The sequence below is a fragment of the Oryctolagus cuniculus genome, chromosome 18 (genome assembly GCF_964237555.1).
Source record: "Oryctolagus cuniculus chromosome 18, mOryCun1.1, whole genome shotgun sequence".
NCBI classification, from domain to species: Eukaryota; Metazoa; Chordata; class Mammalia; order Lagomorpha; family Leporidae; genus Oryctolagus; species Oryctolagus cuniculus.
In genome coordinates, this window is record NC_091449.1 from 63,928,236 (window position 1) to 63,952,085 (window position 23,850).

At 56.0% G+C, this 23,850-nt stretch overlaps 1 protein-coding gene across 2 annotated transcripts in view; it reads left to right on the plus strand.

Moving 5' to 3' along the window:
* The window catches only part of PLCG2 (phospholipase C gamma 2), a 139,886-nt gene that overhangs the window by 79,998 nt on the left and 36,038 nt on the right, over positions 1 to 23,850 (plus strand). For both annotated transcript variants that reach the window (XM_002711657.5, XM_070062798.1), the window contains exons 9-19: positions 831 to 903; positions 5,048 to 5,149; positions 7,013 to 7,131; positions 7,927 to 8,012; positions 8,946 to 9,066; positions 13,437 to 13,605; positions 16,584 to 16,688; positions 17,659 to 17,748; positions 18,151 to 18,326; positions 19,992 to 20,192; positions 21,123 to 21,242. In XM_002711657.5, coding sequence (XP_002711703.2) covers positions 831 to 903; positions 5,048 to 5,149; positions 7,013 to 7,131; positions 7,927 to 8,012; positions 8,946 to 9,066; positions 13,437 to 13,605; positions 16,584 to 16,688; positions 17,659 to 17,748; positions 18,151 to 18,326; positions 19,992 to 20,192; positions 21,123 to 21,242 — 1,362 coding nt within the window. The remainder of the gene's footprint in view (positions 1 to 830; positions 904 to 5,047; positions 5,150 to 7,012; positions 7,132 to 7,926; positions 8,013 to 8,945; positions 9,067 to 13,436; positions 13,606 to 16,583; positions 16,689 to 17,658; positions 17,749 to 18,150; positions 18,327 to 19,991; positions 20,193 to 21,122; positions 21,243 to 23,850) is intronic.

Here is a 23,850-nt window from a genome sequence, read left to right on the forward strand (position 1 = left end):
GGGTGGCAGAGGGGCTGGCGTGAGGCGTGTTTCCCTCCTGCACTCTTTAGGGAGACCATTCCCCCGCCTCTGCACGGGCTCCAGGAGTGCCCTCGTCTCCCTGGGGTGTGCCGTCCCGTCCCAGCCAGGGAGCTGCCAGGTGTAGGGTGCAGCCGGCACCCCTTCCTTGCTGGCCCAGGCCGGGGCCCTGCCCTTATTCAGAGCGGGGGGGGGGGGGCTCCCTGCCATCTAGGGAGATGCCCTCTGCTGTCCCTGGCTGGTGGCTCTCATGCCGCAGCATGGCTAGGGGGCCGGGGCTTCACGTGTTCCCCACCCTGCTTCCGAGCCCCTGAGGGCCCTGGCCAGGTCTGGACGGAGGCCCCTGTGTCTGCAGCATCTGCTCCCGCACTGTGCGCAGGCGCCAGCCGTGTCCCTGCCTCCCCACTTTCCCTACAGCCCTTTGCAGTTGGGGTCCCCTTGGCCTGCCTCCCTGGCCCTCCCGGTCCTTGGGGTTTCACTGCTTCTTGCTCCACAAGCCGTCCTGGGCCTCCAGCCAGGGGTCTGGGCCCTCTCGGCCCTGCCCCAGGCATTCCCCCCACCCTCCCGCCCCCGTTCCCTGTCGCCTGTCTCCCTGTCCCGTGTCCCCCGTGCGTGGCTTCTCTTCCACACACATGTGGGGTTTCCCAGACCTCAGAGTGCACAGGACGCCCCTGGGAGCGGCTCAGTGCGGGTTCCAGGCCTGCGCCTGCCTGGTGCCCGGCACAGCCGGGGGACCCGAGGGACCGGTGGCCAGCATCACCCCGGGGTGATGGACGGCGCCCTCTGAATGGCCTCCCTTTCCCCGAGGGCAGGAACACCGACCGGCCGGACGCCTCTGCCGTTCACCTGCACGACTTCCAGAGGTTTCTCTTGCATGAACAGCAGGTGAGAGGGCGGAGTCAGAGACGTGCAGGGGGCTGGGGAGGGCAGGGCTTGGGCGGCTTCCTGCGTCGGGGCCTCCTCCTCCTCACCCCACGCTGCCCGCGTCCCCCACCACTCGCACTTTGCCATCTTCAACTCTGGACTCAGAAACGGCTGCAGGCCTGGGTAGAGGACAGGGGCTGCAGGCTGGCCGCAGCTCCCCCACCAGGCTCTTGGGTGTCACTCCCCAGGGAGCCTTCCATGACTGGTGGGAGCCGCAGGACCTCTGGGAGAGAACCAGCAATGCTGCCTGCACTGTGCTTGTGCCTGGGCTCTGAGCGGGTGGCAGAGTCCAGGGCACTGCATGCTGGGAGTGGCTTCCCTCCCGGAGGACTCTGGGCAGTGTCCAGGGATGCTCTGGTTGTACTACTGGCTCCCGGGGATGCAGGAGAGTGGTGCTGCCCAGCCCCCTGTGTGCACAGGGCAGTCCCCTGCGCACAGGTGTCCAGCCCCTCGGGATGGGAGTCCCCACGGCAGGGAGGTCAAAGTGAGATTTTCTTTCTGGCTGTGCAGCCATGAATAGGCAGCTTAGCTTCTCTGCGCCCCTGTTTCTTCGTCTTTAAGTGGGGTTGAGAGCCCCTGCGTGTCAGACCTGAGGGGAGCAGAGAGGACCGCACAGATCTGTGTGCATGAGAACCTGGGTTTATCTGGGTGGTCACTCACAGATGTGCACACACGTGTACACACGTGCACACACACACGCCCGTGCACACACACACACACCACGTTTTTATGTCTTTAGAGTCTTGTTTATTTCTCCCCTCATTTATATAATTTTTTGGATTTTTAAAAAAGTGGACTTTATATCATCCTCTTCACACAAAATCTAAGTTCGGAGAGCATTTCTCACACCCCAGGGTGCTTCAGGAAGCTCACGGGAGAGCGAGGTGGAGACGGTAGCTTCCGGGGTGCAGGCATCTTTGAAATGCATTGCAGGTTTTTGTAAGGTGCTGTTTGCACAAACTTGCAGAGGCCCCTGGCACACAGAAGTAGACCAAGCGGCCTTGGGCGCTGCCCTGGGCTCATGACCCAGATCAGAAACAAGGGGGCTTTGCCAGTGTTACGTCCTCCCTTCTAGACACCCACGTGTCTCCCCCCGCCTCCATCTAAAGTACATCCCAGGCTGTGTGTCTCCTCATTTTCCAGTCGTTTAGCTCATCTGTCTCGCAGCTAGGGACTACCTGTTAGAAGGTGCTACTGTCGGCTGGCTCCGTGGCTCAATAGGCTAATCCTCCACCTAGCAGTGCCGGCACACCGGGTTCTAGTCCCGGTCGGGGCGCCAGATTCTGTCCTGGTTGCCCCTCTTCCAGGCCAGCTCTCTGCTGTGGCCCGGGAGTGCAGTGGAGGATGGCCCAAGTCCTTGGGCCCTGCATCCCATGGGAGACCAGGAGATACACCTCGCTCCTGCCTTTGGATCAGCACGGTGCGCTGGCCGCAGAGCGCCAGCCATGGCGGCCATAGGAGGGTGAACCAATGGCAAAAGGAAGACCTTTCTCTCTCTCTCTCTCTCTCTCTCTCTCTCTCACTGTCCACTCTGCCTGTCAAAAAAAAAAAAAAAAAAAAAAAAAAAAAAAAAAAAAAAAAAGGTGCTACTATCACATCTTGCATGGTTAGTGTCGCCCAGCGTGCAGTCGGATTGAGTTGGTTGTTGAGAAGGCTGAACCTCCGTGATGGCCGGGGACGGGTGGTGAGGAGGCCGGTGCAGGAGAGGGCCACCTGCCTGCCCCGCCAGGCAGTGAGTGATGGGGATCAGAAGAGACTCTGGCCAGCCTGAAGCCAGGAGCAAGGGGAGAGTAATGAAGGGGTTAAATTAATTTTCTTGTGCCCAATCACATGCAGGTACCTCTGGTGGAATGGAGAGGAAGAGGCATGTGCACTTTTCTGTTTTTACCATCCTGGTCCTTGCACCAAATTTGATCCTTTTTGAAGGGAGCTGTCAATTCCTTAAAGCCTAGAGTTTACCACCTGGTAGGCTGGCCTGGGTTTATTGCTGTAGCTCCACCTAGTGGTCATCCAGTTTATTGCAGACACTCATAATTTATGTTTCCCCAATCTGGCCTCCTTGCTGGGTCATGCTTAGAGATCCGGGTTTTGGGGCCACCAGAAAGTGCAGGAGCTTTCCCTGCATTGTGGAAACCTAGGGGCGGGCAGCCTGGAGCCCCTGCATGGCGTGTGTTTGGGGTGACAGCTGCTCATGGAATGACCACCACTGTACTTGCCGTGCCCAGTAGAGCAGTTTTGCAGTGAGTGTGTTGGCTACATGCAGTTAGAGTGAAGATCTGAGAGTTACATACTTCAGTTACATAGTTGCCTCCTGGTCACTTACACTCAGGAAACAGTGGCAGCATTTCTAATGGGAATGAAAGCTTGGAGCTAATTTAATTTTCCTGTAGGGCAGGAGTTAAAAACTCCAGCAGACAGCCCTGGGAGGGAGGGATGGCACTGCAGGAAAGGAGTGAAAATCAGCTCCTGGAACTGGGTGTGCCTGGCTTGGTCTCAGACCGGGCTGTCTGCCGAGTTAGCTGATGGCTGGGAGCGCCGCCTTCCCCACGACATAACCTAGCACGAACCTCCTGGGTCTCACATGGCGAGTTCAAGGTGAGCCAGGATGGGAGCAAGAGCTCAGCATGGGGCCGCCGGGAGTCAGAGCCCGGACGTTTCCGGCCATCACCGTTCGTTTTTCGTCGCTATTCTAGGTGCCTAACGCAAGACCCCAGGCCGAGTAGGTGAGCTTTCGAAGGTGTGAATGTCATTTGGGTAGGAGATGTGTTTCTCTGCAGCCAGTCCAGCTCCAGGTTCTGTGGGCTTGGGACGCATGCCTTTCAGTGAATGCAGATGTTAGGGAAGGAAGGGGCGTCTCGCAGCTGCTTTGGGGCCTCGAGGCCAGGCAAGGTGTCGACGTGGACTGTCCTGAGGTTCGGGTATTGTGTTGCTGTGCTCACAGGCTTCCCGCACATCTGTCTGCAGGTGCACGCACTGGCCTCCGGCCTCTGGGCTGTGCTGTGTTTCTGAGCCAGTGCAGATTTGCAAGTCAACAGCGGGGCTCTGTGCTTGTGCACCCCTGAGCGAGAGGGGTGTGTGCTCACCCCCTGGTGTGTGTCCTTGTGCTTTTCATTCCCGTTCCTGCGAATCCCCCCTCCCCCAGCTCCTCCCCTGCAGCCACGCACACACACACACACACACACACACACGCATCTGCTAGCAAATTGGCTTTTTCATCACTGGGATGGAGGTGTAGAACCTGAGACTCCCACAGAGCGGCTCAGTGGACGCGTGCGGTGGCACCCTTTGGTCTGTGACTGTTGGGGGTTTTGAGGCACAGAGAGGACGCAGTAATGTGACTTTCTGTTAGGCTAAGGGCCCTGGGTTCTGCAGTGATTTCACAGGTGTCCCTGTGTCTGGGCAGCATCTGTGTGGCCCCTAGAAAGACACCATGCGATTGGACTCTTGGTTTATATGGAACCCCGACTCTGGCTTACGGGACGCGTGAACATCCCATCCTTCTGTGGTGTTCCGGAACCTCTGGGTCCCCGTCACCAAAGTGACAGTGACACGAATGACATGGCGGGTCACTGTGAGGACTGAGGTGGCCGCAAGAGGGTGACTGTTTGCACATGCTGCTGCAGGCTGAGTTTGCTGTGCCCTGGGCACCGTGTCAGCCAGGACCTAAAGCACCCCTGCGGTCTCCGTGCACGGGAGACTGTTACCATGAGGAGGCATGGGAGGGGCTGCCACCTGCCCGAGGTCGCCCAGGTTGAACGAGAGACCCAGCTGCTTCACGCTAACCAGCGTGGAAAGTGAGCAGAGGCAGCAGCTGGCCGACGGTGGCCTGCAGGCCAGATGCGGCCCCTACTTGTTTTGTAAATAAAGTTTTATTGGGACCCAGCCACGCCTGGCCGTTTGCTCACGTGAGACCTCGGACTCTCGTGCTGCTGCACCAAAGCTGAGAGGTCGCCACAGACCCCGATGGCCCTCAGAGCCCAAAGCGTTTGCTCCCTGGCCCCAGGCAGAGCGAGGCCTCGGCACGGGGCTCCCGCCTGCGACCGGAGGGGCCCGAGAGGGAAGGCTTTGTCCCTTTCCGGTGACTTCCTGTTCCCTTCACTTGAAGGAGCTCTGGGCCCAGGATCTGAACAAAGTGCGTGAGCGGATGACGAAGTTTATTGACGACACCATGAGGGAGACGGCCGAGCCCTTCTTGTTCGTGGATGAGGTGAGAGACCCCGGGCTCGCTGTCACCCTGGGTCCTGTGATTCCTGCCTGTCTTCCCAGGTCTCCGGTCTGATCCTCTTCCCTGCCGTGGTGGGGGTGGTGGGTTCTTGCTGTCAGATGCCCCCCTGGCTGACTCCTCTAGCAACCCAGTGGTCTAGGTGGATTTATTGCTTTCGCCACTAGAGGGCGACGGCCAGCAGGAGAAGCGCATAGACACAAAATTGGAAGATTGATGGGTGCCTGCCAGGGTGGACTCCCTTGTGTTTGACCTTGCACAGAGAGCTGGGGAGGTGGCACTGATGGGGAAGCCCCAGGGAACTCTAGCTTCTCATTTATTTATTTTAGAAATGCTTAGCTACTTGAGAGAATGGGGGAGAGAGCGAGCGTGTGTGCTGTCATCCCCCTAGACGCAGACAATGGCTGGGGGCTGCAGCTGGGAGCCAGAAAGCCATTCCAGGTCTCCTAGGAGGGTGGCTGGAACTCAGGTACTGAGCCATCTCCACAGCTTCCCAGGGTCAGCATTAACAGGAAGCTGGAGTCGGGAACCAGAGCTGGTGTCAAATCCTGCTACTGTGTTCTGGGACACACGTGTCTTAATCTCTAGACCAAATATCTGCCCCCTTCCTTTTTAAAGGGGCTAGGAGCATAAGTGCTTGGGCCCTGCCACCCACATGGGAGAGCCCAAAGGAGCTCTGGGCTTCTGGCTTTGGCCTGCTCCAGCTCTGGCTAAGTTGCAGCCATTTGGAAAGTGAACCAGTGGATGGAAATTCGCTTGCTCTCTCTGTTTCTTTCTCTCTCCTCCCCCCTCCCTCCTTCAAATAAATAAATTTTTTTTTCCCAAAAAAGTTGTGTTTGTTTATTTGAAAGAGAGAGGAGAGACAGAGAGATACACCAATCTACCATCTACTGGTTCATTCCCCAAATGGCCAGAATGGCCAAGACTGAGTCAGGCCAAAGCCAGGAGCCCAGAGCTCCTTTTGGGTCTCCCATGTGAGTGTAGGGGCCCAAGCACTTGGGCCATCTTCTTTTTTTTTTTTTTTTTTTGACAGGCAGAGTGGACAGTGAGAGAGAGAGACAGAGAGAAAGGTCTTCCTTTGCCGTTGGTTCACCCTCCAATGGCCGCCACGGCCGGCGTGCTGCGGCCAGCGCACCATGCTGATCCGATGGCAGGAGCCAGGAACCAGGTGCTTTTCCTGGTCTCCCATGGGGTGCAGGGCCCAAGCACCTGGGCCATCCTCCACTGCACTCCCGGGCCACAGCAGAGGGCTGGCTTTGAAGAGGGGCAACTGGGACAGAATCCGGCGCCCCGACCGGGACTAGAACCCGGTGTGCTGGCGCCGCTAGGCGGAGGATTAGCCTAGTGAGCCGCGGCGCCGGCCTTGGGCCATCTTCTGCTTTCTCAGGATATTAGCAGGGAGCTGGATCAGAAGTGGAGCAGCCAGGACTTGAACTAGCACTGTATGGGATGCCGGCACTGCAGGTGGTGGCTTTACCTGTTAAGCCACAATGCTGGCCCTATGTATTGATATATTTTATATATATATAAAAGAGGGGGCTGGGAGTTCTGATACTGGTGAAAGTGACCTTGGAGCTGAGGGTGGGGCTCTTACTGTCCCTGTTAGTGCAATGTGCTGGGCTTGCAGGTAGCAGGTGTCTGGGGGGGGTACATTAATGAGGAAAACACCGCTTGGATCTATGAGAGCACGGGTGTGGGCAGGGCCCATGGCCGACTTAGCCATTGGCATGGAGGCGTGGGTCCTGGGGTCTGGCCAAGGTCAGTGGGCTTTCCCGGCCAAAGCCCTTTACTCGCCGGCCGCAGGTCAGCCGCCGCCAGACCCATCCCTGCCGTGTTTGACTCTTTCAGTTCCTCACGTACCTGTTCTCGCGAGAAAACAGCATCTGGGACGAGAAGTACGACGTGGTGGACATGCAGGACATGAACAACCCCTTGTCTCATTACTGGATCTCCTCCTCCCACAACACGTGAGTGTCGCCGTGGGCTCTCCGTTCTGGCAAAGCGTGTTGCATGACGGCCACCATGTGTCCCAGTCTGGAATATACAGAACCTTCTGGAAGGGGCCGGGGATGGGGGATGCAGCTCCATTTCCCAGCAGGCCTGGCAATGATAATCCTTTCTCAGCGGCTCTGCCAAGCAAGTCGGCAGAGCTGCTTTGCACAGTTGAGGCCTCTCATACTGGCCACAGAAAAGCAATTCCCCTAGTTGTTGGGCTGATATTCACAGGCTACCTACTATGTGCCTGCCACCTGCTAGGGAAACAGGGCATGAGGGGAGAGCAGCCTCATCTCCCTGTGCTTGGAGGGGCAAGGCCACCTTGGACGTGGCCATGACTGTGAGTTGATGAGAGAACCAGCAATAGGGCAGAGAGGAGCGGTTCAGGAAACAGAGCACCACATACCAAGGTCTCGAGGCAGAAATAACCTATGAAGGCCAGCGTGTAGGGTATGGGGGGGAGGGCGGGGCACAGCGATTTTGTGCCCGACCTCTGCCCTGCTGGGCAGCTGCGGGGGGGGTGGCGTTCACTTTTCACCTGCCCCCGTGTCACTGGTGCCCCGGGTTCTGCTGGGGGCACACGTGCGTCTGTGTTGCCCCGGTGGTTACTGCGCACGACTTGCACCAGTGGCCCGAGTTGAAGGTCTGTGGCCACGTGATGGCCGTCCTTGGATCTTTCGAGCTGTGAAGATCTTTCAGGACCTTGGCGGCTCGGGCCTAGGGGCGGGGCTGCCTGCCCACCATGGCCACCTGCCTCTCCCCCTCAGGTACCTCACTGGGGACCAGCTGCGGAGCGAGTCCTCCACGGAGGCGTACATCCGCTGCCTGCGCCTGGGCTGCCGCTGCATTGAGTGTGAGTGGAGGAGGCGGGTGTGGGGCCAGGAGGCTGTGGGGCTTCTTCCTGCTGGAGGTGGGCGGGACTGGCGGAGGCAGGCGCAGGTGCCTGTCGAGTCGTCGATGGTATGAGACCTGGGACCTCTCACAGTCGCTGAGACAAGGAGCGGTGTCTGGAGCCTGACGGGTCCATGGTTTGGGGCGTCCTGAAAAATGTCCCAGTGTCACAGGAGCCTGGGGTAGGGGTGGCAGTGCCAAGGACGGTGCTCTTGTCTTTGGTGCTCACCCTGCTTCTGTCGGGGTTGGTTTCAGAGAGCGCCTCGGTGCCCTTGAGGGTGGACAGGTGGTTCCTAGAGTACCCGGAGCCCCACATGACCTGCACGGTGAGGGTGGCTCTGAGACAGATGGCCGACCTCGCATCCTTCCTCCCCTCTGGTCCTCCCATCTCTTCCCAGTTGGCCTGGCTCACTCTACCCCTGGGGACTTGCAGGTATCTTCGGCTGGGCGCCGGCACATACCACGGACTCAGGCTCTGGTGTCACAGGGAACGGTTATCTCACAGACCTCTGGGTTAATACTTTTAATTCCCCACCAGGAAAAAGCAAATGCGACAGAGTCAAGTGTGACTCCGTCAGCTGCTGCTGCCCTCTGGGGGATGGAGACCCAGAGCCCAGATCTCGTCCCGTGTGAATATTCGAGTGATGCTTGCAAATGCGTTTCTCTTGCTGTTTGTCGTATGCACCAGCAGAGAGGCAAGCCACAGTGAGGCAGGTGACAGCAGAAGATAAACCCCTTTCAGACACCTGTTTTAAACTGAGGCAGTGAAGCTAGGAACTACGTGACGTAGGTCCCAGGTAGCCACACGGATGCAGGAGAACCGTCCTCACCTGGGTGGCCTCCAGCTGCTCTCAGTGGGCGTGTGTGGGGCTGAGGCCACTGCCCTTCTCCCCAGTGGACTGCTGGGACGGGCCCGACGGGAAGCCCATCATCTACCACGGCTGGACGCGGACCACCAAGATCAAGTTCGACGACGTCGTGCAGGCCATCAAAGACCACGCCTTTGTCACCTCAAGGTGAGTTGGTGGCCTTTAAAGAAAGGCAGCTAGGAGTGGATTGACGGGCAGATATAGATGCTGCCTGCCTTCCCCAGACAGAAGAGGCCTGAGCTCCATCCTAGCCAGTCACCCGTGAGCCCCAGCTGACTGTTGGTGCCCCCTACAGGTCAAGAGTGCAGGAGGCTCCCACAGCGCCCTGCACCCTCCGGTTCTCAGCCTGCTCTCTGTTTCTGAGCCTGTCCAAAGAGAAAGACAGCCAAGGTTCCCTTCCTGCTAAAATCCTCCTTGCTTCCCAGGTCCCCAGAGGCCTGTGGGATCCAAAGAATCTGGTGGTGGTAGCAGTGATGGTATGGATAGTGATGGTGATGATGGCAGTGTGGGTTGTTGGTGGTGATGGTGGTGGTGGTAGTAGTATTGGTTAGTGGTGATGGCATTGGTGGTGGTGGTGGTTGGTGGTAATGGTATTGGTGATGATGGTGACAGAGGTTGTTGGTGATGCTGATGGTATTATATGGGTTGTTGGTGATGGTATTGGTGATATTGGTGGTGGTTTTTGGTGGTTGTGATGGTGGTGGTTGGTGATGGTGATAGTATGAGTTGTTGGTGATGGTAAGGTAGTATATGGGTTGTTGGCGATGGTATTGGTGATATTGGTGTGGTTGGTGGTGGTAGTGATGGTGGTGGTTGGTGGTGATAGTGATGGTGGTAGTGTGGGTTGTTGGTGATGATAGTAGTGATGATGGTGGCAGTGGTTGGTGTGATGGTGGTAGTGTGGGTTGTTGGTGGTGATGATGGTGGTGGTTGGTGCTAGTGCTGGTGGCGGTAGTGCTGGGTTGTTGGTGTTGATGGTATTAGTGATGATGCTGGCCATGGTTGTTGGTGATTGTGATGGTAGTGCTGGGTGGTGGTGTCTTTCCCCGGGGCTGGCCTCTGCACCAGGCTCTTTGTCCATGTGATCTCAAGCAGGCATGGTTGTGTAGGGACACAACACTGGGGTCAAGCAAGTCAGCGCTGACATTTTGCTTGGTTTGTGTGACTTCTGAACCGGGTCTGATCCTCTCTGTTTGGGCAGCCCGTGATCTAGGCCTTGACCGGGGATCCGGGGTCCCCGTGAAGGACCGGACAGCAGTGCCTGGGCCCTGTGGTCTCTATTGCAGCCCCCACTTAGCCCGTTTGCTGCGGCTCAGAGACAGCCACGGCACGACTTGAGCAGTGGGCATGGTGCGTGCAGGTGAGACACAGGAAAGTCCAAGGCAGCCTGGATTTGGTATGTGGGCCTCGGTTTGTTGGCTCCTGGTCTGGGCTCCTTGTGGCTGTGGACAGCTGGCGAGAGGCCTGTGGTAGCCTCAGAGGTGTGAGACTGCTGCACTGCGCCCTTTGAACTCTGTCAGTGACCCGTCTGGGCCAGGGACTCTGCATTCTGTGCTTTGGTTCCGGTATCTTAAGAAGTGGCGGTGAGGGTCATGTGTGCCTCCCAGGGCTGTGCAGAGAGAAAGCGCCGTGATGGACAAGTGCTTAGCGCTGTGCTCATGGGTGTTGAGTGACTAGCATGGGGGGAGGTGTTGGGCTGGGAGCAGGAAGTCATGGCTTTCTCCTCGTTCAGTTCCTCCCATTTCCCCATGTCGGCGTCCGCCCTCTGCAGCCAGAGCCCTGCTTAATGCCTGGGAGGCGCCTGGGACCCCTGCCCAGTGCGCTCCCGCTCTGCTGCTTTGGAGGCTGGGATGTCTGGGGACACAGGTGCTTGTGGCTCTGGTTGTTGAGTTGATCTTCGTTCACAGGACAAGGTCTTGAATCCATGCGTAGTATTTCCATAAAATGCATTTTTCACGAGCACTTTGGAAATGTTTTATATGTCTGGATTTCAGTTTTTTTTCACCAAAATAAATGTATATATTTTAATTCCATTTTCTATGAACATTTTGAAGTACCCTTATACACACATGCGAGTGGTAAATATATTCACACGTGTACAAATGACATACAAATATATTAGAAATGTATACACATTCATATGACATAAATATACAGAGAAATGTATATACACATGTTCAAATGACAGAAATATAGTCACGCATGTTCAAATGACATGCAAACATACATAGAAATATATTCATGTTCAAATGATATGCAAATACACAGAAATATATTCACATGATCAAATGACATACAAAATACATAGAAATGTATATACATATTTAAATGACATAGAAATATACTCACACATGTTCAAATGACATATAAATATACTCAGATGTTCAAGTGACAATCAAAATACATAAGAATATATTCATACATGTTCAAATAACACAAAAATACTTAGATATACACGCATGTTCAAGTGACATGTAAATACTTAGAAATATATACACACACTCAGATGACATGCAGATATGGAAATGTATACACACATTCAAATGATGTACAGATATACATAGAAATATAGACATGTGATTAAGTGACATAAACAGAAATATATGTTCACATGACGTGCAAATATACATAGCAATATATTTGCACAAGTTCAAATGACATATAAATATACTCACAGATGTTCAAATAACTTGCAAATGTACATAGCAATGTATTCATACATGTTCAAATGACACATAAATATACTTAGATATACATGCATGCTCAAGTGACATAAATATTTAGAAATATATACACACATTCAAATGACATACAGATGTGGCAATGTATAGACACACGTGTTCAAATGATGTACAGATATTCAGAGAACTAGAGACACATGTTCGGATGACATGTAGCACACCTGTGAATGTTGTGGCCTCTGTGTTTGTGAATTTGCCTGCTGCTGTGGGGCCCCGAGTGGGTCTGAGGCGGCTGGCAGGCTTGGGGAGTGCTGGGAGGCGTGAGTCACTCGACTCGCCGGTGCACTGAGGTCAGACCCCGCAGTGCTGCCGCTGGTTGCAGCTCCTGGTTGCAGCTCCTGGTATGTTAATGAGAGTCCCCTTGGCCACCTGTTGAGTGCCAGGAGTTTCATATTTTGTGCTTTTCCCCGGTGACTGTGATGGCCTCACAGAGGGTGCTGGGATGTGGCCCCAGGAGGAAACAGACGTGTGAGCAGGCTTTCCTGGTGTGCGTTCCTGTGCGTGCATCCTCAGTGAGCATCACCAGTGTGTCCGGGAAGCTGAAATATGCATAAACCAGGGTCGGGGGGGGGGGCGTCTGGTGCAGAGTTAGGACGCTGCCCGGGATGCCTGCATCCCGTGTGCCTGGGTTTGAGTCCCAGCCCTGTTTGCAACTCCAGCTGCCTGCTCACGCACACCAGGGGGCACAGCAGGTGATGGGTCAAGTGCTTGAGTCTCTGTCACCCACATGGGAGACTTGGATGGAGTTCTGGGCTCCTGGCTTTGGCCTGGCCCAGCCCTAGCTGTGTAGGCATTTGGGATGTAAGCTAGTAGATAGAAGATCTCTGCCTTTTACTCTCTCTTTCTGTTTTCCTCTGTCTGAAACAAACAAATAAATAACAAAGTCTTGTATTAATGAATTGTTGAAAATCTTGCGACCAGAGGCTCCGCAGACCCTAACCCTTCATTTCTCCTTGGGAGCAGTGGCTCTGGAATTGCTAATCAGTGTTGGTGGCAACTTTGAGAGTTTACGGCCCCTGATGAGAACTGACTGTTGGTGCCCAGCTATGAATGCACCCACCAAGTCTCATCTGTAAAGATACATGCATATGTACATGTATATGACATACATATGTAAATGACCTGTCAGTGTGTATGCATAGCATGTTAATGCATGAAACCAGTACGTTCAACATCTGTAACAAACGATACATTCACGTTGGTTAGCGGTCCCTCCCAGTCTATGTTAGTGTTGGTGACTTGGTGTTGGTGCACGGTGTGATGCTCTCTTTCCACCTTTTCTGAGGGTTTGCTCTGAAAACTAACTTAGCACTTTCTCCCCTGAGTTCAGAGACAGGAGGGAGTTGAGAGAAATTACCGAGAAAAATCACTGTGGGGCTGGTACCTGCGGGGCGGAGGGGAGGAAGGCGACAGACGAGCACTCTGGGGTCCGGAAGAGCCCAGCAGAGCTCAGAGCCACGCAGGGTCCTGGGGCTTGTGGGTCCTCACAGTGGACGAAGGCATCTCCGTTGGCAAGGGCTCTGGCTTCTTTGTGCAGCCGTCCCCTGAGGGCACCTGCTGCCCCATCCCCGAGCTGACCGCTCCCCTGCTGCCCTGTCCCCGAGCTGACCGCTCCCCTGCTGCCCCGTCCCCTGAGGGCACCTGCTGCCCCATCCCTGAGCTCATTGCTCCCCTGCTGCCCCGTGTCCGAGCTGACTGCACCCCTGCTGCCCCGTCCCCGAGCTGACCGCACCCCTGCTGCCCCGTCCCCAGCTGACTGCTCTCTGCCGCCCGCAGCTTCCCGGTGATCTTGTCCATTGAGGAGCACTGCAGTGTGGAGCAGCAGCGCCACATGGCCAGGGTGTTCAAGGAGGTGCTAGGCGACCTGCTGCTCACCAAGCCCACGGAGGCCAGTGCTGACCAGCTGCCATCACCCAGCCAGCTGCGGGAAAAGATCATTATTAAGGTAGGCTGCTGTGGGCACTGGGGACCCACGTTCAGGGCACCCAGCTGCCCTGGCCCTACACCTGGACCCCAGTGCCCTGGCTCAAATCCACTCTCCTGACCACTGCCAAGACCTCTCACGGCCTCTGCGTCCTCACTGGTCTCAGGATAATAGCACAGCACTGCCCATGAGCTTGCCGGGTGCACCTGGTGAGGGGTGCACGTGCAGAGCCTGGGCCCATGCCCATCACGTGATGGATGCATTCCGTGCCAGCTCCTTATTTGTGCATTCTCTGGTGAACCCGCACCGTGCTCCTCTCTGAGTGGGCCCATGCAGGTGCCGGATGTGTTGGGGTGACCTAGGTGCCGTTAGTGCCCTTGGGAGCTCCCAGCTGGCGTGGGAGGAGGACAGCAGCTGGAGCAGGCTGTAGGCTGTGATGGGGGTGCCGGGCTGGGTGTGCTGGGGTGTGGCGGGAGATGCTGAATTCTGTCTGTGCTTGGGGATACCAAGTTAACATCTGGGTGTTTGTATTCTTAGGATAAGGAGACCAGATAGGCATTGGCTTAACGAGCTTGGAGCTCTGTTCTGCAAGGTGATGCAGGGTCCTCATGCCCTGCTCTGTCGTTTCCCGGGGCAGGGGTTTTCATCTGGGGTTCCCTGGGCTCCCGGGAACTGTGGTTAGAATTTGGGGTGCGGTGTGAACCTGCCTGGGGGACACGCTGCATCTTTCTCAGTTACCCCTGAGCCCAGCATCTCTGCAGGCGGCTTTGTCACCCGCAGACACCGCGAATGTTTGCAGTGGTCACATAATGAGGCAGTTATGTCTCCACGCAACCGTGTGCTCGTGGCCACGTTAGGATTATGGAGGCTGCTGGATCTGCCCCTAGATCTTACTTAAGATGTGAATAAGCAAGTGCAGGCTCACACGTTGCGAAGGTCTCTATTTAATAGCTCCATAATTGTATTTCAGTGTAATTGGATTCCCTCGGAATTTACATTCCGAGAGGGGTCTGTGGTTCCTGTGTGCTGGGGCGTGTGACGGAGCCACCAGGGTTTGTAGGGCACCAGTCTCGTGTTCCAGAAGGTCATGGTCTCATGGGGAGACAGACTGCTCCACAGTGTGAGGGGCTTTGTGCACACCGAGCTGGAGGAAGGGATCCTGATCTCCCCTGGGCCAGAGTGTCACCTGGTGCTCTGGGAGTGCCAGGGCGCTGTCGCTGGGACACCACCAAACTCCCAGCGAGGTGAAGACAGGGCGATGGGTGAGCGGGTGGGGAGCTACACCCTGGAGGGTCTGTGTCTTCTCCGTCCTCTGCCTGGTGGCTCTTCAGGGCAGCCCAGATGCATGTGCGCCTGTGCCCAGCTCTTTTTCTAAGATGGGAGGCACCTGCCCCCACCCCGTATTCTGTGGTCCCCCCCTTTCTGCCTTAGGAAGGGAGGCAGAAGCAGTGCTTGCGACATGGTCGCTGAGTGACTTGGCCTGGCTGGGTACGGCTGTAACTCTTCTCCTGTTTGGCCTTCTGTTGGCCCTGGCAGACAGATGTTCCCGCCCCTCGCCCACTCTGCCAATGTGGGCACCGAGGTTTGGAGGTGAAGTGGCTAAGCTGCAGTCACACAGTCAATTCCTGCAAGGAGACTGTTGAAGGCCAAGGTCTGCCTTGGAAGCCTGGGCCCAGGCCTGTATCATGCTGCTGTCCCTGATGGGGCCTTTGGGTGCCCCTGGGCTTACAGGAGACACTGGGGGGCTGTCACATCCCCCTCACCAGCGAGATTGCTGGTGCTACATTGCTGCTAGGCCAAGGTCACACACCTACTGTGGCCACTGGCCCTGACTTCAAGTCTGGGTCTAACTGGCAGCCCTGACCTCGCTCTCCGAGTCGCCGCGGCCCTCAGTGTGCAAACACTTGTTGAAGCAGCCTTCAGGCCTCACCCAGGCAAGCACTGTGTTCCTGGTCTTGCCATGAAGCTCAGAGAGGTGCAACTACCTGCCTGGGGTCACACGGCCCGTGAGATGGCAGCAGTGCTGCTTGGACCCAAATCCCCAGTGTGCCCTCCGCCACCCCGCCTGGCCTCCGCGTGCTGGTCCTGCCCACAGCCTGCCTTCCCTCCCCTGCAGAGTGCTGGGTGCACAGAGGTATCCCCCATTCACGGCATATCTGTGGAGCACTTGCTTTCCGCTAAGTGATGCCGGCACAGGAGACACAGCAAGGTGCAAAACAGAATCCCCGTCTTCTGGGCGCGTGGACCCTAGCAAGGAAGACAGAGACAAACCAGTGCATTCAAGGAGGGCTGCATCTCTGAGCAGAATAAAGGGGGTGGAGGCACGGAGGGAGGGTGGGTTACTGTTAGACTAGGTGGGAAGGAGAGCTCCAAGGAGGCAGGAGGGCGCGTGGGGAGGGTTTGTCAGGGGGATTGGCAACCGAGAAGTCCTGTGACAGGTCATGTCTAGGCTGGAGACCCTGGGATGCCAGTACTGTGGCTCGGTCCAAGTCTGGGCCTCAGAACCAGCAAGGTCAAGGGTGTGACCCTCTGTTAGCAGCTGAAGGCCTGAGCCAGCCACGGAGGGCCAGGCAGGAGTCGAGTGTGTCCCGGCTCTCCGGGCAAGCAGCCAGCTCGTCTTCTGAGTTAGATTCTCTCGACCCCCAGCCAGTGGGTGGTACCGGCCACAGCAAGGTGGGTCTTCCTGCCTGGTCCTGGCACCCTAATCACGTCAGGAAACAACCTCGCAGACAGCCAACAGCAGTGCCTTCCCAGGGCTCTAGGTGTCCCTTAATCCAGCTGAGCTGACACCTTCTGATGAACCTCACAGGAGACAAGCGTGGACACAGAGCTGAGCATACTGAGAGAGAACCAGGCAGGGAGCAGAGCCAGTGCAAAGGCCCTGGGGCGGGGAAACCCAGCAGCCCACTTGCCGACCAGCTGCCTTCCATGAAGGCGTGCTGGCCTGCAGACCCTGACCTTGCATCTCGAGAGACAGTCTCTGTGTGTTTCCCCCTCAGCACAAGAAGCTGGGTCCTCGAGGTGACGTGGACGTCAACATGGAGGACAAGAAAGACGAACACAAGCAGCAGGGTGAACTGTACATGTGGGACTCCATCGACCAGGTGCGCCTGGGCCCTCCTCACGCCGCGGGGCCCGCAGACCTCCCGGCCCTTCTTAGAACGGGGTTGGGGAGCTCTGAGTGTATCCCAGCGTTGCTCCCATGTGGAGTGAAATGAAAATTTGCTGAGCGAATTTCTCTCCTAAAACTGTTCTGCAGGCTGAGGTTTTATTTAGAAATAATTTCATAATCAACATAACACGCGTTTGCAGCTGCACGGTAGTACCGGAGATTGCACAGAGCCTTCGCCCGATTGCCCTGTGGCAGCTCCTTAGCTAACCGTGGTGTCAGCCTGGGCCTCGGAACACCAGTGGTGCCCTCACGGTCCTGTGCGCTCACTGATCGACCTTCAGGTTCAGCGCTTGGTTCTGTGCAGGATGCTGCATGCATGTGGCTGCCTTAACTCCGGGTATCCTTGGATGTGGCACTGCTCCCCCAGAAGCCTTGCTATGCAGTGACTGTAGGCATCTCGTGTCACTTCTCATATCCCTGAACCAAACATGGCAAATCCATTTGAGTGTAGTTTTACATATCCTGGAGAGAAGTGAAAAAAAAAATGGTTAAAATAAAAAATCACCATGAAATGTTGCAGGAAAAGTCTTCAAGACAAACTGGCTGGAAAAAAAAAATCCCAGAAGTCTTAGAAATCAGGTGGAACAGGAAAAAAAAGTCATGAGGACCCAGCAGACTGTGCCACCCCTTTCCTGAGAGGCTGCAGGCTGCATAAATACGCTCTCAAAATTCGGCACTAGGTCCTGAGACCACACCACTTTAGAAGTTCTGAAAACGAGAAGCCTGGGGTAGATGTTTTATACAGGGAGCGTCCTCAGAAGGTGCAGGTTCTGTGCAATCAGGGTGAATATCTGTCATTGCAAGGAGACATTGCCCGCGAATGTTGAGGTGCTGCCAGCCCGGGGCCCCAGATCCCCGGGGCTGAGACCCTGGGAGACACTGACATTGGCTTCTCCTCCTAGAAGTGGACGCGACATTACTGTGCCATCGCCGATGCCAAGCTGTCTTTCAGTGACGACATAGAGCAGGCGGTGGAGGAAGAGCCGCCCCAGGTAGGCGGGGACCCAGCCGCACCTGTGCTTCTCAGCCCTTAACTGCTGCCTCTTGGGGACCCAAGTTCCAGCTGGCTCTTCTCTGGTTGGCTGGTTGGACTGTTTGTTTGACCAATAAGGTTCGAGGCTCTTTCCTGCTTCCTGAAAGGCCTGATTGGCCTTGGATCGTGGTCTGTGCTCCCTGGGGATGCTCACTGCCTGTCCTCTCCCCTCCAGCTGCCTTGAGTGGACCCCCAGAGTGGGAGGGCGTTCAGACCTCCTGGAGAACAGAATTGAGGGCTGTGTGTGTGTGTGTGTGTGTGTGTGGCGGGGGGACCCTGTGTCTCAGGACCACAGGGGCAGGTCGCAGGCAGGCGAGGGCAGTGGCAGCTGTCGGAGACCACTCTTCTCTCTGTGGCCCAGGATACGCCCCCCACGGAGCTGCATTTTGGGGAGAAATGGTTTCACAAGAAGGTCGAGAAGCGGATGAGTGCCGAGAAACTTCTGCAAGACTACTGCGCCGAGACAGGGGGCAAGGATGGCACATTCCTGGTGCGCGAGAGCGAGACCTACCCGGACAAGTACACCCTGTCCTTTTGGTAATGCCCTCTCTCCCCGTCGGAGCTGGCTGGGTGGGAGCAGGCCTCATGCTGGGGCTGGAGCCTGGACCCCAGGCCTCGCTGAGGGGGCTGTGCTGGCCCAGGACCAGAGTGTGCAGCACTGAGCCTCACTCGTCAGGATGAGTGACATTCCAATGCAGGAGTCAGAATACGAATATTTGAAATGAAGACGAGATCAGACCCTGCACCTGGACGGTGCGGGCCCACCTGCCGCCCCTAATCCTGGCCCTGGACAGCTCTATTCACTGAATTTATTGAGCGCTTGCTGTCTGCCTAGGCAGAGTAATTTAGCGGTGAACATAGTCCCTGGAAAAGCAGTCCTAGCAATGACACAGCCGGCCTCTGTGCCTGCAGGTTCTGCGTCTGCAGGCTGAGCCAGCCCCAGATGGAGAATGCCTGGACAGGACTGAGTCTGTGTTGCACGAGTCTGGACTTGTGTTTTCCTGTCGCTGTTCTGTGAGCAGCAGGGCATGGCAGCTGTTCAGTTAGCACTTGCATTGCGTTGAAGGCTGCTCAGTGGTCTAGGGACGCTTTAAGGGGCTGGGTGTGGGTTCTGTGCAGACACTGCTCCACGTCACTGAAGGGACTGGAGCATGCACGGATTTTGCCTTCTATGGGGGCTTGTGGAACCAATCCCCCTGAGTCCGAGGGCTGACTGCGCACTTGACTTTGTGATGGGTGTGATGGAAACAGCGGAGATTCCGGAAGGCCGTAACAGAGCGAGTTCAGAGGGAACTCGTGCAGTGTGGGCGGGGGGTGAGAAAGTCTGCGAGGGAGGACCCGGCGCAGCCTTGGGGGCACAGAGGGGAAGATTCAGAGAAGAGGAGAGCTGGGGGTGAAAGTCTTTTTTTTTTTTTTAATTTGACAGAGTTATAGACAGTGAGAGAGAAAGAGAGAAAGGTCTTCCTTCCGTTGGTTCACTCCCCAAATGGCCGCTACAGCCGGTGCTGTGCCGATCCAAAGCCAGGAGCCAGGTGCTTCCTCCTGGTCTCCCAAGTGGGTGCAGGAGCCCAAGCACTTGGGCCATCTTCCACTGCCCTCCCAGGCCACAGCAGAGAGCTGGACTGGAAGAGGAGCAACCGGGACTAGAACCCGCTGCCCATATGGGATGCCGGCGCTGCAGGCGGAGGATTAGCCTAGTGAGCCGCGGCGCTGGCCGGGGTGCAAGTCTTAATAGCAGTGCAGCAGTGAGGGAGCTGTCGGCTCTGGGGGCGGCTGCGTGCTGGGCAGTGGCGCTCCAGGTTCATCTCTTGTGTGGTCGCGGTCACCTCCAGAGATGCTGTGACCTTCCCTTTGACCTCTAGGATGAAAAAACTGAGGCTCATACAGGACGGGTCACTTGCTCAAGGACACTTAGCTCGGAGGTGGCCCAGCTGGGATTTGCAGCTGGGCATCCAGAGTAGGAGTTAAGTAGACAAAGAGGAGGCAGTGGACAGGAAAAATCCTTCCGGGAGGTTCTGTATTCCAGGCAAAAGGACCAGACTGCGGTATCGCCCTGGGTCTGCTGTGGGGGCAGAGGGAAGGCCGTGTGGCCACAGCAGGAGTCATCCCCGGGGTCTGGCTGGAGTGCTCTGCCACCCCCCCACCCCCGACCCCGCGCCCGGGCCTGGCCCAGCTGGCCCCAACAGCGTCCCCTCCCTGCAGGCGATCCGGCCGTGTCCAGCACTGCTTGATCCGCTCCACCGTGGAGGGCGGCACCACGAAGTACTACCTGACTGACAACCTCAAGTTCACCAGCATCTACGCCCTCATCCAGCACTACCGCGAGGCGCACCTGCGCTGCACCGAGTTCGAGCTGCAGCTCACCGACCCCGTGCCCAACCCCAACCCTCACGAGTCGAAGCCGTACGTGGTGGGGTTGGTGGGAGGCACACAGCCTGGGGTCAGGTGCACTGGTCAGAGGGGCCGCCCTGGAGGGCCCCTGTGGCCCTGGGTATCCCAGTTCCCAGGGGAGGCAGATTCCTGCTGCCTGCTGCCGGCTGCCGGTGGCCCTGGGTATCCCAGTTCCCAGGGGAGGCAGATTCCTGCTGCCTGCTGCCGGTGGCCCTGGGTATCCCAGTTCCCAGGGGAGGCAGATTCCTCCTGCCTGCTGCCGGTGGCCCGTGTTCCTTTCCTCTCGCCCGTGCCCCCTCCTCGCTTTGCTTCTGCTTGACCTTCCGCATCCTGAGGTCCTGGCCTTTGGTTTTCGAAGTTCATTTTGGCCCACAGCGTCTGCTTGTGGAAGCCCCTTCCTGTTGTTCTAACCATGAACAAGGACAAGAGCTGCAAGTGTGTGCCCTCCAGTTCTCTGTTCAGGGAAGTACCAGATCATGCCTGGCAGAGGGTCAACACGTTCTGGAAGTAAACAAGAAAAATCCACTTTTGAGCCAAAAGGCACATTTTTGTGGAAGGCGGGGAACTTTTCCTGTCCCTTTCCATCTGGGTTGCTCCTACAGCCTTTCACCTCTTAAGAAATAACCAAGAAAAATTTAAAAACCTCCTCCTGCACCGTCACTCACGTTCCCTGCCTCGGATTTGCTGAGTCGCTGCAACAACCTGGGCTTGGGCAGGCCGCGTGGTGATGAGGTGGCTTTTCCTCTCATGCCCACGCAGGTGCACTTGGTCTCTTAGTGGTCTTTTCAAACCTTGCTGTTTTCCACGCTGCTTTTGTCTGGGGAAGCCCACCGGGCAGTTTGCAAGCCCCTGGGTCCCGAGCTTCCATGCCCCGTGGGTGGTGGCCTGCGTTCCCCAGGGCGGGCCCTCACCTGGTGTCTCGCTGGCCTCCCTGGGCTGCAGGTGGTTCTACGATGCGCTGAGCCGCGGGGAAGCCGAGGACATGCTCATGCGGATCCCGCGGGACGGCGCGTTCCTGATCCGCAGGCGGGAAGGAAGCGACTCCTACGCCATCACCTTCAGGTAGCAGGGACAGGTGGGGACGGCAGAGGCGGGGCTTCGGGTAGAGGCCTGCCCCGCAGCGTCCTCTCCCCCAGCATGGACAAGCACGCGACGGCCACAGCAGCGTGTGTGTGCCCTGCTCGTGCACCAGGCGCTCTGAGGTTCCCGCGTGTTCTCTGGAGTACAGGCTGAGCCTGCCTGGTCTGGACATCTGAAATCCAAAATCCCTGCAAAACCTGAAACTTACTGAGTGCCCTTGCGACGCCACAAGTGGAAAATCCTACACCTGACCTCGCTGGAGGGGTCAAGGTTCACATGCAGGCGTTCTTAAAACAAACAAACAAACAAACAAAAAAAACACTTCAGAAATTACCTTAAAGCCATGTGACAGGGCGTCTAGGCAACATGAATGATTGGTGTTTAGACTCGGGTCCCAGCCCTAGTGTGTCGCAGTATGTAGTTGCACGTATCCCAAATCCCCCCCAAAATCCCAAACCTAGAACACTTCTGGTCCCAAGCATTTGGGATAGCGCGATTGACCTGCGCTGTGTTCTGCGGTGGCTGACTTTGTCTCCTAGCAGCTCTGGTGTGGGCACGGCCACGTCACACTGGGGCACGGTGAGACTTGGTGATCTGTGGAAGCGAGGCCCGGCTGGCCCAGGTCTGTGCTGTGACGGGTGTGTCCTCTGCTCCTGTGCAGCTGTCACTGCACTGTCACAGGGTTGCGGTTCCCCAAACGCCTGATGCTTCCCCTTCCACCGTGACAGTGATGGGGTGACTGAGCCCCAGGTCCTCCTCCTGTCCCTCCAGCTGTCTGGAGCCACACAGGCGCCTCGCTGGCTAAGTCGGGATTCGGCTCCGGCCCGTCCACGGCCGGAGCCCGTGCTGCTCCCTGCAGAGTCTCCAGCCCAGGGTGGCCCGCAGGTCACCTGCTGGAGACGTCTTCTGCCCAGTCTTCCCGGTGATGTGAGGCAGTGAGAAATGTCACTCACAAGCCCAGACCCTTTGCGGGCAGGATGGGAGGCAGCGGCTGCCGGCTGCACACCAGCTGCCCTGGTGGGAACAGGTTGCTCCTGTCTGCCCCCGTCCTCTTCTTGTTGCCTGGCCCATTCTCCTTCTTAATAATAAAAGACCCTTGCTAATTGGCCACCAAAGCAGAGGACTTTATATATGACTTAACTGGATGTGTTTCTGAAAATAAAAAAAAAAAAATGAACTTCTAAAGTACAAAGTTTTTACTTGTTAAATTTTTTTTTAAAAAAGATTTATGTGTTTATTTGAAAGGCAGAGTTAGAGTGGGAGAGACAGAGAGAGGTCTTCTATCCACTGATTCACTCTCCACATGGCTGTAACAGCAAGGGTTAGGCCAGACTGGAGCCAGAGGCCAGGAGCTCCATCCGGGTCTCCCACGTGGCTGGCAGGGACTCAGGTATTTGGACCATCATCCGCTGCTTTCCAGTGACGTGGCAGGAAGCTGCGTCAGAAGTGGAGGAGTTGGGACATGAATTGGGGCCCTGACACGGGATGCTGGTGTCGTGAAGTGGCAACCACAGTGTCACACGCTGGCACCTCTGCGTCTTCTTTGGAGAAATGTCTATCCGGATCCTTTGCCTGTTTTAAAAATGGGGTGATTAGTGCTGAGTTGAATTCCTTGCGTCGTTTGTATATCAGTCCCTTCCCAAACACGTGGTTGACGCATGTTTTCTCCCACGATGTGGAGTTTCTCCCTGCTCTGTCGATTGTCTCCTTGGCTGTGCAGAAGCTTCTTGGTGTGACCCAGTCCCATTTGCCTGTTTTTGGTTTGGTTGCTTGTGCTAAAAAATCATTACCCAGACCAATGTGTGCAGGTTTTCCCCTAGTAGTTTTGCAGTTTCAGGCTTTGCATTTATGTCTTTAATCTGCTTTGAGTACGTGGTGTGGGGTCAAGATCTAGCCTCATTGTTCTGCATGTGGTCATCCAGTGTCCCCAGCACCGTTTACTGCAGAGCTGTCCTTTCTTGTCCTGTGGTCTCTACACCTTTACTGAAAGGTGGTTGACTGAATGTACGCATTTACTTCTGGGCTTTGTGTTTTGTTCTGTTAGTCTACATGTCTGATGGTGCCATTACCATGCTGTTTTGATTACTATAATTTTGTGGTATATTTTGAAGCCAGGTAGTGTGATACTTCCAGCTTTGTTCTTTTTGCTCAAGATTGCTTTGGCTATTTGAGGTAGGCTTTTTTTTCCCCCCAAAAAAAGATTGTCTTGGCTGTAAAGTTAGGGACAAATTTTATTTTTCAAAATGCTTTTAAGATTCGGTCTGGATTTTTTCCTGCCTCTTGTTTCAGATGAATGAAGGAATGATATTTCATTTTAGAAAAAAGCCATCATTGTGTTAGTTGGGCCCCTGGAGACACAATTGAAGGATCTGGTCACCAAGGCCCAGGGCTCTAGAGCTCTGGCAAACATTTTCCGTAGAGGCTCCTGGAGGGCGTATTTCAGCGTTGTGGGCCACATGGCTTTGGTTGCAGGGGCCCAGATCTGCTATTGTAGAGACGGCCACTGGCAAAGTTTAAATAAATGAATGGTGGCCGTGTGTCAATAAAACTTTATAAAAATAGGCAGTGAGGCAGCTTTGACCATGGCCAT